Source organism: Capra hircus, unplaced genomic scaffold, assembly GCF_001704415.2.
Source record: "Capra hircus breed San Clemente unplaced genomic scaffold, ASM170441v1, whole genome shotgun sequence".
Taxonomy (NCBI): domain Eukaryota; kingdom Metazoa; phylum Chordata; class Mammalia; order Artiodactyla; family Bovidae; genus Capra; species Capra hircus.
The window spans coordinates 103,396-118,351 of record NW_017189752.1 but is presented as its reverse complement, the minus strand read 5'-3'; the positions used below and the strand labels follow the sequence as shown (position 1 = coordinate 118,351).

At 46.6% G+C, this 14,956-nt stretch overlaps 1 protein-coding gene across 2 annotated transcripts in view; it reads right to left on the bottom strand.

Moving 5' to 3' along the window:
- WWC3 (WWC family member 3) overlaps positions 1–14,956 on the bottom strand; it is a 107,788-nt gene that overhangs the window by 67,984 nt on the left and 24,848 nt on the right. The window contains exon 2 of one of the 2 annotated variants that reach the window (XM_018044719.1): positions 2,601–2,710. In XM_018044719.1, coding sequence (XP_017900208.1) covers positions 2,601–2,616 — 16 coding nt within the window. In that variant the 5' untranslated portion in view covers positions 2,617–2,710. Of the gene's footprint in view, positions 1–2,600; positions 2,711–14,956 lie in introns of those variants that run through there. The other variant, XM_018044720.1, reaches the window with a different exon arrangement.

Genomic DNA, 14,956 nt, shown 5'->3' with positions numbered 1-14,956 from the left:
CCCTGAAGGTGACCAGCCCAGGGCCCCTCTGGTCCCTCACTGCACTGTCAATCAGCACAGTTCCAACTTAGCATGTGACTGCTCAGGTTCTCTGTCTTTAAAGAGCTTTCCCCTTACATCTGTGCTGGCAAGAGTTAAGATTCCAGGGGAGCTTCCTTGGTAGTCTAGTGGCTAAGAATTCTCCCTGCAATGCAATGGACACGGGTTCAATCCCTGGTCTGGGCAGATTCCACATGCTGCACAGTAATTAAGCCTGTGCGTCACAGCTACTGAGCCCACACACTACAACTACTGAAGCCTGTGTTTTACATCAAGAGAAGCCACTGCAAAGAGAAGCCTGAGCACTAGAACTAGAGAGTAGCTCCTGCTTACTGCAACTAGAGAAAGCCCACATCTGCAACAAAGACCCGTCACAGTTTGGTTCGGTTTGGTTCAGTCACTCAGTCGTGTCCGACTCTCTGCGACCCCATGAATCGCAGCACGCCAGGCCTCCCTGTCCATCACCAACTCCTGGAGTTCACTCAGACTCATGTCCATCGAGTCCGTGATGCCATCCAGCCATCTCATCCTCTGTCGTCCCCTTCTCCTCCTGCCCCCAATCCCTCCCAGCATCAGAGTCTTTTCCAATGAGTCAACTCTTCGCATGACGTGTCTAAAGTACTGGAGCTTCAGCTTTAGCATCATTCCTTCCAAAGAAATCCCAGAGTTGATCTCCTTCAGAATGGACTGGTTGGATCTCCTTGCAGTCCAAGGGACTCTCAAGAGTCTTCTCCAACACCACAGTTCAAAAGCATCAATTCTTCGGTGCTCAGCCTTCTTCACAGTCCAACTCTCACATCCATATATGACCACAGGAAAAGCCATAGCCTTGACTAGATGGACCTTAGTCAGCAAAGTAATGTCTCTGCTTTTGAATATGCTACCTAGGTTGGTCATAACTTTTCTTCCAAGGAGGAAGCGTCTTTTAATTTCATGGCTGCAGTCACCATCTGCAGTGATTTTGGAGCCCCAAAAAATAAAGTCTGACACTGTTTCTACTGTTTCCCCATCTATTTGCCATGTGATGGGACCGGATGCCATGATCTTCGTTTTCTGAATGTTGAGCTTTAAGCCAACTTTTTCACTCTCCTCTTTCACTTTCATCAAGAGGCTTTTTAGCACCCATCACAGTAAATAAATAAATAAATAAATCTACAGAAAAGAAGAGCTTGATTCTGAGAAGCAAGTTTTCTGGAATGGCGTCTTTGGCCCATTATCACAATAAAAACCTTTCTTGTCCTCAGGGAAGAAAAAAAAGTTGAGTTCACTAAAGGTGTCAGAGAGCGGAGGTGGCATGACCCTGGAGATGACGTCTTCAGCCACATCCTCCATGGTGCTGGGTCACCCCAATTATACTCAAGGTGGTTGGAAGAAAGTCCTTGGTGATTACTTGGTTTCCCAGTTCGTGGCCATGTCTAATGTGTCATATCGAATCCTTGAGGGTGGATCCTGGGTCTCACTTTCCTGAGTGGCCAGCATGGAGGGGTGCTTTTTAAAACTTGCTGTGACTCAGTGAGCAGGCAAGCAAGGCACACCCACAGCAAAGAAGGGGACACAGCAGGAGGAGAGCAGGGTTTATGAGAGAAGAGCCAGCACAAGGTGGTCCTGGGCCTTGGCAGGCTTTCCAGAAAAGTCATGTAAGGCCAATCCCTGTGCCGTTCAGTAACGCCACCCGGGCCCGGAGACAGTGGAGCCCTGACCTGAGGGGAAGGTGGCCCAGATGGCCAGAAACTCCAGTTGCATGCAGCCCTGAGGTGCTCGGCAGCCAGGCCAGGGGACTGTGGCCCCTGGGTGCAATCTTGCTAAGCACCACGTCCATCCTGTCAGCAGTGGATCTGCCTAAGAAGCCCTCCTGCCCATGGGGTAACCACAGCAGAGGGCGGCAAAGCTGGGGCCACACTCACCCCTCTGCTCAGGCATTGGTTAAGAGCCAAATCACTGCAGGCTGAGTACCTGAAAATGCCCCCAGACAACACCAAGTGTCCCTTGGAGGTAACGCCAGCCCTGGATGAGAACCACTGCTCCCAATAATTCTATAGAGAAGTCTGGCATGGTCTAGGACCTGTGATTTTAGCTGTGGTCTTTACATCATTTTCTCCCTTCCCAAAGCTCCAAAAAGTTTGGCACATTACAGTTAAAAATCAAAGGGATAAGACAAAATGAAGTTCAGATCATCATTTGGGCATTTATTGTTAGAAGAACTTGTAAATTCCACTCTGCAAGAAATACTCTCCTCACTTGGTTAGCGACTTCTATTACCAGACTGCCTGGGAAATTTATAAAATTTATTCCTTCTATCAGGTATTCAAACTCTGCATTCAACATATTCCATGCAGTCCTGGGCAACATACAGGGCAACATACAAGCCAACATACAATTGCTTCAATTTTTGAACAACTCAGCTAACGAAGACTTCAGATGACATTTATAAAATCTAGTTTAATGCTGTGTTGGAGAGTGAATAACAACTGTTTCACTCTACAGAAAGAGTTCCTAGCATCTGTGAGATCAACATGAAAACTCAATCATATATAACAACTCAAGCGTGGCATTCTACTTACTATTTATGTGGTCCATGTAATAAATTCCAATTTGTTTATCATATACAGTTTCCCATCCTAAAGGAAGTTCATCCCCAACACAGTCAGCAAAGGTCAATGGCTTTGTTATCCTGCAAAATAAAATTACGAAAGCAAATATGAAAGTGATGTCAATTTCACCTAAGTTTGCTGAGCCGACTCTAGAATTTGGTTTCAATACAAAATTCTGTATCATCTTAACAAACTGACTGCTTTTGTTCCAAGTATTTGGTTAGAAAAGTCAGTCACGGACTTTGCCTAAATAATCATCAGTAACAGTATCAGTATACTCATGGTTAAAAGCATGACTATCCCACAACGCAACCTTAAACACCAGTGAAAACAGATATTGACAGTTACAAAACAGGTAAAACAAGCATCTCCGAAGCTGTATGCTTAATGAGTTGATGACAATGGAATGTGGCTCTGCCACAACATGAGAGCACCTATGTTTTGTTCTCATTCTCTGACAAATGTTCCCCGGTCTCAACTTTCGGTTTCTGTACATTACAGTGTCAATGTATTTAAAATGTATTTGTAAGTTTCATCTATACCCCAACCCCCACCGGGCATAAGCAAAGGAGTTAAATGCTTACCACTGACCAAAGGCAAAAAGCCAAACAAGCATGGTAACGATACAAGGAGATGCCTACTAAATACTGCCTGGATTCCTTACTCAGTAGGAGTCAGAAACTGCAAAGGATCCTCTTTGTTTTCTGGCAAAAAACAACAAAAGCATATTGTCTACAGACGTTTCTCCTTGAAGTCAATCTGATCCAGGAAAGCTTGGCTTGACACAGAGAGATAAAGGAAAGGTTTTCCAGATAAGTAGAACCTCCCCCTCCCCTACACCTCATGATCACAGAGATTGACAGGACAGCTGTGGTATAAAACAGGCCACCCCTAAAATTGTCTGAGTCAGGGCAGCTATCTATTCAGTTGTCTCTAAAAATGCACAGTGACTGGTATGCATGAGAATCTGATAACCTAAATTTCACTAACTCAATCTTCCCACATCTCTGTTTCAGTCTCTCACCCCAGAAAAGTGAGACACCACAACCACTGCCAAACCCCACAAGACCAGTATGAATTTTGAACATGTTATTTCCCCAAACTGGTTTGACAACAAAGTTCTGTCTCTCTCAGCAGTTTTTACAAACTGATCAACACCATCAGAACAACACTGATCGGTCTCATCTTCATTTTAAACATATGGTTTTAAGAAGTTAGGAGTCAATATCCAAACAGAAATATATATATAGAAAGTAAAACACACCCTTGGAAATCCTCTTAAATACAATGTGCTCAAAACCCTACAACATCACAAGATGAGCCTACTGCATACCCTTTGTCCCGGCCCCAAACACCAACGTCCACAGCACAGTTCCTTTACAGGTAGGGAATGGGATAGTGGTGGCATGGCTCCAAGTCAAACAAGTAATGGCAGGGTGTTGTGCATGACTCAAGTCCTGAATGGGACCAAACCACAACACAGTGTCACCTGAAGATAAACTGAGTTCTGAGCACATCTCTGCTATTCTAGATTCACGCATAAGCCTAGAGAAAATGGCCAAGCACAGGAGCATTCAAAGCATCTCTTATATATATGACCTCATTTAGTCAACAAACATATGTGGGAAGCCTGCTCTTCCAGTGCTGCTGAACCCAGCTCACTTAATTTGTGTTGTTGTTGTTGTTGAGTCGCTAAGTTGTATCCGACTCTTTGTGACCCCCATGTACTGTAGCCTACCAGGCTCCTCTGCCCATGGAATTCTCCAGGCCAGAATACTGCAGTGGGTTGCCATTTCCTCCTCCCAGGATCTTCCTGACCCCGGGATCGAATCCATGTCTCCTGTGTCTCCAGCACTGCAGGCGGATTCTTTGCCTGCTGAGCCGTCAGGGAAGCCCCTGGAGGATGTGTCATCCTGAGAAATAGATGGATAAATCCGAACAGCAGATTCAGAGAACAATGACCCTGTCTCAACTGCCTTTGACCCCCAGCACCTGGCCTAAGAATAAGTACGCTGCATTTTTACAAACATTTTGTTCATTAAGGGAAGGAGAATTAATATATTTTACAGTAAAGAATCCGCCTGTCAATGCAGGAGACACAAGGGACATGGGTTAGATCCCTGGGTTGGGAAGATCCCCTGGAGAAGGGCATGGCAACGCACTCCAGTATTCTTGCCTGGAAAATCCCATGGACAGAGAAACCTAGCAGGCTACAGTCCATGGGGTTGCAAAGAGTTGGACATGACTGAGCGACTAAGCACATAACTCAAGCACTCTCCTACAATCAATAGATACATTATTTCCTAATAGATATATTATTTCCTAATTTCCACTAGAGTAAGTATTCACGATTCAACATTTCAACAATTTCTCAAATAGTCGAAGAGTTTCCATGTAAGCCAGAAATCCTACACCTATGTGTATACCTACGAGAAACGAAAATATATATCCACCCAAAAGAATGTCCATAGCAGCATTATTCGCCGTAGCCAAAAGGTGAAAACAACTAAGGGCCATCAACTGATGAATGGACAAATAAAATGTGGTCTATGGATGGAATGTGATTCAGTCATAAAAAAAGAATGAAGTACTGGCAAACACTACAATATGGATGAACTTTGAAGTTACTGTGCTGGGTGACAGAAGCCAGACACAGAGGCTACATGCTGTATGCATTCATCTACGAGAAATGTCCAGAATATGCAAGTTCACAGAGACAGAGGGTAGATCAGTGATTTCAGGGGTTAGAGATAAAGTGGGAATGGGGTGTGATTGCTAAGAGGTTGTTAGGCTTCCTTTAGGGGGTAATTACACTAAGAACTAGTGAATGGCATGCTTTAAAGGGAGACTTCTATGGTATACATGAATTATATCTTCATTTAAAAAACTACGACGAAGGGAACATCTTTATGCATAAAGCTTGTAAACTGTATTTACAATTATTTTCTTTGAAAGATGCCAGAAATAAACTTACAGTGTTAAAGGATATGAAGCTCTTTTTTCTTTATCGTAAATCCAATGTAAAATATTCAGACAGTAAAATATAAAGCATAGGAAATAAAAGCACCTATGATCCAGAAGTCCTGGATTGATGGTTTAGCTTATTTTCCTACATTTCTCCACAGCTGATATCACACTAGATACAATTTCATACACTCATTTTTTTTTCCCTCGTGTCCTTTAAGTCTCTGTCACCATTGCTTTCTATCACGTGAGAATCTTCTGCCACATGCAGTGAACCGTAACTGTTTTACCAGGAACCTCAAGTCATCAATTTAGCCACGTTCCAATGTTCTGTTCTTTCTTATAAATAATGGATATGAGCTTATAGCAAACCCTTGATGCACACTGCCAAACTGCTTTAACATCAGCACATGCTCCTAGCAGTGGAATAAGAAATGGGCTTTTTCATCACCCTGCAGGGATCTCTTGAATACATTTGTTCAAGGGCTCAGGACAAACCTGGACAGCACGAGCACGCTTCACTATCAAGGAACTAGCAGGTATGGCGCACAACATAAGTGCCTCAGCATTTTCAGAATGTGGAGGAGCTGGGTGATGAACTGAGGGGCTGGGCACTCAGTGTTCCCCAAGGCGAAGCCCCCGTGTGGTCATTTCTCCCCAGTCTCCTCCTATCTGAGCAACACTGACCCGGAGTCGCTGACTTCCCCACTTCTCAAACAGCTCCTGTTGGCCTCGGCAGAGGAAATGAATACGTTTTGCTGGTCGTTCTTATTAGACTTGGTCCACAGGAAGGGGGAGAATCTGGAGGATGCAGACATGGGCTTCTTTTTGTTCCCTTTTGCCTACTGCATCCTGTAGGGCTCTTTAAGAAGTGGCACTGGGGGTTTTCCCTGGTGGCTTAGTGGTATAGAATCTGCCTGCCAATGCAGGAGACACAGGTTTGATCCCTGGTCTGGGAAGATCCTACACGCCACAGAACAACTAAGCCCCTGCGCCACAACTACTGAGCCTGTGCTCTGCAAAAAGAGAATCCACCACAGTGAGAAGCCTGTGTGCCACAGCTAGAGGAAAAGCCTGTGGAGCAACAAAGATAAATAAAATAACATAACAACAAAATAAAATAACAACAAAAAAGAAGCGGCACTGGACCATCTCAGCCATTACCAGTTCCCAGAGAAACTGCCGAGAAACCTTGGATAAGTCATTCCTTCTGTTCCTGGGCCTGCCTCAGTTTCCTAATCTTTAAAATGGAGGTGATCTGATGAATCTCATGGGGTCCTGCTGGCTGGGTGTGGCCTCCTGAGTTACAGCGCGGAGACCAGCTCCATCCACTCCACCTCCTGCCTCCCCCTCCACCTCCAATAGACTTGCTTGAGACTGTATTAGTCTTATGTTGTTGTGACCAACTGCCACAAAGTAGGTGACATTAAACAACATGTGTCATCTTTCAGCTCGGGAGACTGGAAGCCCAGATTGATTATATTGAACTAAAACCAAGGTGTCCATAGACTGCATTCTCTGGAGGCCCTAGGGAGAAGCCATTCTCTCTTGTTTTCCAGCTTTGAGACTGCTGGCATCCGTGGTGGCTTCCAGCATCTTGAAAGCCAGCCACGGTCAGTAGGGTCTTTTCCAGGCATCTTCCCTCTGCTTTTCATTGACTCAAACAAAAAAATAACACTTACAGTTCACAGGCAGATTCACAGGCTAATCTGAAGAGCAAACAGCTCCTCAAACAAATCTTAAGGGAAGAGGAGACACAGGTTTCATGAATAGCAGTGAATCCACAAGACAAATGATCACAGAGAATCATATGCAGGTAAAACCTTTTCCCCCAAGACTGCAACTGCAGACCTTCAGTCTGCACCATCTTTGATTTAAAAAACAAAAGCCCAGCAGCAGACTCACTGCTTCAGTGGCAACAGGTGTTCCCACTATCTTTGATGCCTCAACCAGATACCTCTCACTGAGATTTGTCTATGTGTCATTCTGAGGGACCAAACATCATTTAGGGACACACTTGTGTTCCTGAACCTCCGCATGCAAAGCCAGGTGGCATCGTGAATGGAAGGGAACAGCTTTTTGCAGTGGAGAAATGGGCTGGCTAGCCTGAAAGGAGGTGGAACCTGACCACAGTCAACTCACTCAAGTTCAAAACTCACTGTTACTGAAATCCCAGTGGGGGTATCAATTGGGTCATAGAACCCCATTGAGAATCATGGCAAATGCAACTTTCATTAGTCACAATAGGACAGTTCTGCTTGGTCAGGTGAGCCAATATTTAACGGCTACCCTCCTATAAGTCCACTTTTGTTACCCAAAGCAATTGAGTAGGAATAAGACAAACAGGTCCACCAAACCTCTGCTTCATCTTCCTCTTGGGCTCACAGAAAAATCACATTCTCCAGCCTCCGTGTAGCTAAGTGGAGCCCCATGGCCTGGCTCTAGCCAATCAGTTGCAGGCAAAGGTAACGTACACCCCTTCCAGGCTTGTCCCACAAGCTCCTGGCAGGACCCTCCATGCCCTCTCACATCTTTTGTCTGTCAGCCAGAAGCAAACAACTCAGCAGAGAATGACTGCTACAGTCTGAATATGTGTCCCCCAGAATTCACATGTTGAAATACCCAACATGGTGGAATTAGGAGGTGGGACCTGAGGGAAGTGTTTGGGTCATGAGGGTGCAGCCCTTGGGAATAGGATTAGTGCCCTTATAGAAAACCCTAGAGAGCTCCATAATATTCCCACCTTGTGAGGACACAATGAGGAGTTGCTGGCTCTGAACTATGGAGAGAGCTCTTACCAGAACCTGACCATGTTGGAGCCTTGATCTTTGATCTCCAGCCTCTCAAACTGTGAGAAAAACATGTCTGCTGGTTATAAGCAAACCAGACTGCGATATTCTGTAATAGCAGCATGGGTGGAGTAAGACCAGAGCAAAACCTGAGAAGTTGAGAGAACCAAGCCACGGAAGAAGTCTGGGTGGATCAAAGAGTCTGGAGAGCCCCTTCTCCACCCCGATAGGCCACATTAAATTGACATAAGCAACAAACTTCTATCTGTTAAGCAACTGAGACTTTGAGTTGTTTGTTAGAACAGTCAGCTAACTAACACATCTGGAGATCTGGAAAAAGGAGAGAAATACTCAGAACCTGCAAGAAGTCTGAACATTTAACCTTATTTGGTTATGTGAGCATCGTTAGTGATTCAGAGCATGTTAGCCAAGTATAGACATTATTGGGAAAGGGCTGGATACCTTATATTTCTCCTGCCATGGAGCCTGGAGAGGGAAGGGGTGAGCAGGACCACTGTCCATATTTCTGTTATTGACAGCACTTACCACTTTGTAATCACACAGGTTCACACACTGGTGAACAGAAGTCACAACACCTGAAAAAGACCGCGAACTGGTGACTAAGTAAGTGTAAGGTCCTTCACAGTGTATGTTCTGTTAAATCACACTGACAATGTGTAATTGTCACAATGTGTCCATTGTCCACAATGGATGGACACTGCCACAACTTGTAAAGGTGTCATGGGAGAAAAAAGTCCAACTGAGGCAACTATATTTTTAAGAACTTACTAGTGAGGATGAGCCTGGGAAAATGACTGTTTGGCTGTGCCTCAGTTTTCTCATCTTTACTATGGGGTGGTGGAGCTGAAAGGCTGTAACCATTACAAAGATTTGGGGCACTTTTTACATACTGCATAAACATACATTTTCCTTCCATGCTATATTTTCCCTCTAAAAACTGGGGGAATGTGATCATTATTCTCATTTGGCAGTATAATACTGTACGAGTGGAACAACATAGTTTAAAATCCTAGGACTGAGGTGCTAGAATGGAGGGGTGAGCAAGAGACTGTCTTTCACAAGCCTCTGGTGGGGATCTGGAAAGAGCCAGGTTCCTAAGAGCATAAAACCTCTGACAGGGAACTGCTTCCCTTCCCTCAACACCCACTGCCCCCATGCCCCTGGCCCCGTCTGTCCACCCACCTGCCTAGCAAGCTCTGCTTGAACAGCTATTCTCAAACTTGGAGCACTCTCTCTTTCCCATGCATCCCTCCTGCCCTCTTCCTGCTCAATCTTGTTCCATCTTCCAAGATTTGATGCAGATCCCTCCTGTCCAGGGTCTTCCTTGTAGATCAGATGGTAAAGAATCCGCCTGCAATGCAGGAGATGCAGGTTCAATTCCTGGGTGGGAAAGATCCCCTGGAGGAGGGCATGGCAACCTACTCCAGTATTCTTGCCTGGAGAATCCAATGGACAGAGGAGCCTGGTGTCAAAGAGTCGGACATGAGTGAGTGAATTTCACTTTCACTTTCCTCCTGTCCAGCCCCAGCCCACTGCAGCAGGAAGTAAGCCGTCCTTTCTTGCGCCAGCCTCAGCATTTCCTCTCTCCTCCTGGGACATTTCCTAAAACTCTATGTAGAATGTGGTTATCGGCTCACACAGCATCTCCCAGAACATTTGTTTCCTCTGGGCAAGACTGGCACCTCCTCTGGCTCTGATCTGCCCCCACAGAGTTCCAAAGCGCACCCACTAGGTGCTTGGCTGCACACACAGCATGAGTCAGACACAACCCAATCGATGGCGAAGGCAGCCCGCCGCCCAATATACATCCACACCGCTCAAGAGCTGTTCTCCCACATCTTTGTATTCACAGAACATGCTCACGAGCAGGTGTGCAGATCTGAGATTGGAGAGACTGGATGCAAGAGAGACGGTTGCTGCACGGTGGATGCAGGCTTCCTCTTCAGGGCTGGGAGGGACAGGTGCTTGGGGTGTATTTACCAGAGCACCAGGAAAGGTGGGCAACTGCATCCTGGACGCACAGTGCTAACAACAGAGAGCCAGTGTGGGCTGGAGGGCCCTCACTGGGAGACCCACAGTCAGCTCGGGGCCTTCCAATCTGCCACAGCTGCTTTCCTCCAAGCCCCCGGCACCCACCCAAACCAGGCCTCAGAATCTAGTCCACTTCTGATGGACGCCAATGGCTCCTCCTCCCTGGGCTCCCAACCAGGCTGGCTGGCCACTGTGGAAAAGCCCAGCCCCTGGGGTTCTAAGCCGGGGGGCATGGAGAAATGATGACTCCCAAGAGTCTGACTTCTGGAACCCGCCATTTACAAAGAGGAACCAGGAGAGCAGGCATTCCAAAATAAACAGGCAGAAAGCAGATCCGAGGCTGTCGGGGACTAGAGTGGGAAAGCAGGGGATGGAAGATGGAAATGTTCTAACACCAAATTGAGGTGATGGTCATCCAGCTGCATTCAGTCACTACAACTCATTGAACTACACTAAAATGGTGACTTTTGTGGTACGTAAATTGCTGTTGTTTTGTCACTTTCCATGTTGGACTCTTTGCGACCCTAAGAATTGTGGCCCACCAAGCTTCTCTGTCCATGGGATTCTCCAGTCAAGAATACTGGAGTGGGGGACTTCCCTGGTGGTCCAGTGGATGAGACTCTAAGCTCCCAATGCAGGGGGCTGAGGTTCTATTCCTGGTCAGGCAACTAGATCTACATGCGGTAACTAAAAGTTAGTGTGCCGCAACTAAGACCTGGCATGGCTAAATAAATAAATTAAATAAATATTTAAATCTTAAAAAAAAAAAGGAGACTGGAGTGGGTTGCCATTCCCTTCTCCAGGGTGTCTTCTGGGATCAGGGATCAAATCCACATCTCCTGTGTTGCAGGTGAATCCTTTACCACTGAGCCACCTGAGAAGCCCTGGTATATAAATTACACCTTACTAAAAGGTATGTTAAAAAATAAATACACACATGCACTGAGACTCCTAACAAGTACTTCATTTACAGTGGGAAGAGACAATTTCAGGATTCCAAGTCATATGAAATTCTGGAGAGAAGGAAAAAAAAAAACCAAGGACATAGGTGACTGTCATCTCACTCATGTTAAGCTGTTATCTGGTGATTTTGATTCATACATTCTAAGTCATGGCTGATCAATGTCCCAGAAGTCTTCCAAATCGCTAAACACATATTAAAACATTCTCTAAACCCATCATTCCCAGTCCTCTGTATTTGAGTCACATTACTCAATGCTCGTGCTATAGCCACAGCCCATTAGTGAGCTCTGAAATTGACAGAGTATGTCCCAATCAGTGTTTTGGTTTAAAAAGAAAATACTGGAGCATATTACACCACACAAGGGTAAGACGGTACATATTATGTCATGAAACTTTTCTTTCCGTTGCACATGTGACACAAATGCTCTCCTACTTTCTGGAGCAGTCAGCAGTACTTTGAAAGGCAATGCTCCACGATATACCTACAGGTGAGTGTATCCAGTCACACAAGGACCACCGTGCTCAATGTGTGGGGCTGCTGCCCACCAGCCTGCAGGTTTTGCAGACAGCACTGAAAGTGTACAGCCACAGCCATGAGCCCCCATTGTGCTCAGGCGGATGGGAGAAATCTTCCTCAATCAGCACCATTATCACCATCTCCACTTTACCTAGGAGGGCCCTGAGTTCAGGGATGTGCACCTAAGAACTGGCGAGACCAGGAGGAGATTCCTGCACGGGTCACCGGGGGCTCTCTGCACGTCCATCAAGTGCAAAGAAGGGATTCCAGGCAAGAATAAAGGGTTCCTGTCAGCCAGGAACCACCATCTCTGAGAAAAATACTAGAAATTAAGATGCTGAATAAGCTTAATAAGAATAAGCACGCGTGCGTGTGTACTTAAGTCACTTCATTCGTGTCCAACTCTGTGCGACTCTATAGACTGCAGCCTGCTGGGCTCCTCCAACCGTGGGAATCTCCAGGCAATAATATTGGAGTGGGTTGCCGTGCCCTTCTCCAATAGGTCTTCCCAATCCAGGGATTGAACCCAAGTATCTTATATCTCCTGCATGAGCAGGTGGGTTCTTTACCACTAGCACCACCTGGGAAGCCCAAGGATAAGGATATACGCACCATATGCAGATTTTCAGTAATCTTTATCCTTCTTAACTCTCCTGACAAATTGCTAATGATGATTGCTCCAAAGAGACTACAGTTTGGGAAGTTAATGACCATCTTCTTATTTTTAATATGACCAAAATGATAGAAGAGGAATTTAAAATACTCCTCAAAAAAAAAAGTACAGTATTATAAACTTTTGGTTCTTACTACTGAGTACAACAGACAGGAAGGGATATTTAAAAATCAAAAGGGGAGGTTTTAAGGAAGGATTTGGGAAAAAAAAAAAACCAGCAACAATTGACGGAAGAAGAAAATTCAACTGAAATAGGAGAGGAAAACCCCACTGGCCAAGGAGAGCAAAGAGACCCAACAATAACATTCTTTAGAAATGGCATCACATGGGGAGGCGACTCGGGAAGGTCTGGCCATCCTTTCGGCACAGGCACACAGCGACGGAGAAGGCACACAACTCCGGACTCTCTGATCTGTGTCAGGTTTGCAAATACTGCCGGCATCAAGCTCTTCCCTGAGCATTGTTCCCAGTTGCAGTAAGTCCTGCACCAGGCTTCTAAGAGTAACAGCTCAAGGATTTTATCGCCCACCCTTTTTTGCATTAATTACCACCAAAAAATAAAAATAAAAAATAAACGCACACACAACTTTTTGCATGTGTGCTCAGTCACTAAGTTGTGTCTGTCGGACTCTTTTGCAACCCCATGGACTGTAGGCTGTCAGGCTCCTCTGACCATGGGATTCTCTAGGCGACAATACTGGAGTGGGTTGCCATTTCCTCCTCCAGGGGATCTTTCCAACCCAGGGATAGAACTCGTGTCTCCTGCACTGGCAAGTGGATTCTTCAGCAGTAACTTAACGTGTTTTCTTTGGGGAATGAGAATTCCATTCTTTATAGATGCCCCTTTGCACATATCAGCATCTGAATCCATGAATAAAAGCAGAAAGGAAAATGCCTGAACATCTAAAGCGTTCAGTCGCCCATCAAGCTCGGATGAAGGAATACGTCGCAGCTAAGGATGTGGGGACTGGCAAATTCTCAGTCTTTCAGTTCTTCAATCTCTTTGGGAACCTGAGACAAGCCATCACTCTCCTCCCTAGAAAAATGTGTTTACACAAATACCCAAAGAGCTGCCCTCGTATATACACAAAATGCTGCCTGTCTGGGAAGTCCAGTTTTGGGAACCCTGTACCCAAAGCACCCCACCCAGGGGCAAGAGGCGAGAGAGCTCCTCGTACCAGCTCCTGGGGTAAAGACCAGTTCCAGCTCTAGAGAAAGGAGCATCCAGGCCACTTCTGATCTGCCAAGGAAGACAGGGGACCTGCCCAGGCCTCGTGCAGGTGGGGTGAGAACAGGTGAGTCACAAGGAAGCCTCTGCTGGAAGGCACGGGCGCAGCCTGCGTGCAAGGCTGCAGTTTACAAGCTGCAGGGAGGCCTGAGGAATGGAGGCGGGGCGTGGACATCCAATCTGCTTCTCGGGAGGAAAGTCCCTCAGGCTACAGGGAAAGTGGACAGCAGAAGAGGGAGAAGAGGTGGGAAGGCTAACAGGACTCAGCACTGCCACTGTTTCCGGGTTCCTATTGGGTTCACCCCCAACAGGGACATCAGGAAACATGGGGCTGAAGGTCTCTGGGGCAGCCGGGGGGCGGGGAGGTGCGCCTCTGCACTAATGTGGGCCCGCCCCGTGGGAAACTCATTCTCCCTGCAAAGGTTCTACCTCACAGGGGCTCGAGACTCCCCAAGGAGGCAGGATGGGGCATCACTGCCTCTACGGCAGCATCACTGGTGGGCAGACACCAGCGGGGAGCGCAGGCACAAGCAAGGCAGGCGGGGACCACTAGGCTGGAGGAGAGTGTCCAGGAACTAGGAAGAAATACCCGCCAGACTGCAGGCACTCGGGCAGAGGCTCTGCGCATGCTCTGCTGGACACTGGCTGGGGAGCTGGGGTCAGGCTGGGCAGGACTGCTGGCTGCTGAGAGCAAAAACACAAGGCCCACCTGCATCCAAAACAGAAAGCAACATCTAGGACAAGTAATTCATGCTTTTTTTGAAATACAAGTTGTTGTTGTTGTTGTTTTTAACTACTTGTTGGTGCACATCTCCTAGACCTAAAGCCACCAGCACTCGGCACCTGAGCCCACCTGGTCAGAGCTCGGAGATGTCACCCCAAACCACCCTGAAGGTCAATGGGGCCGGCCCCTGGATCATTGCTTCCCATCATGCGCCTGGGGTCTGCTTCATGATGGCAGAGGGGACACAAGTGAAGGAAGGAGTTCTTCCAAGGACCAGAAACCAAGGAAGAACAATGGACTCCACCTGCCTGGCTCTGGGGCATCCCAAGTCTTAGTCGCTCAGTTGTGTCCGACTCTTTGTGACCCCATGGACGGCAGCCCGTCAGGCTCCTCTGTCCATGGGATTCTCCAGGCAA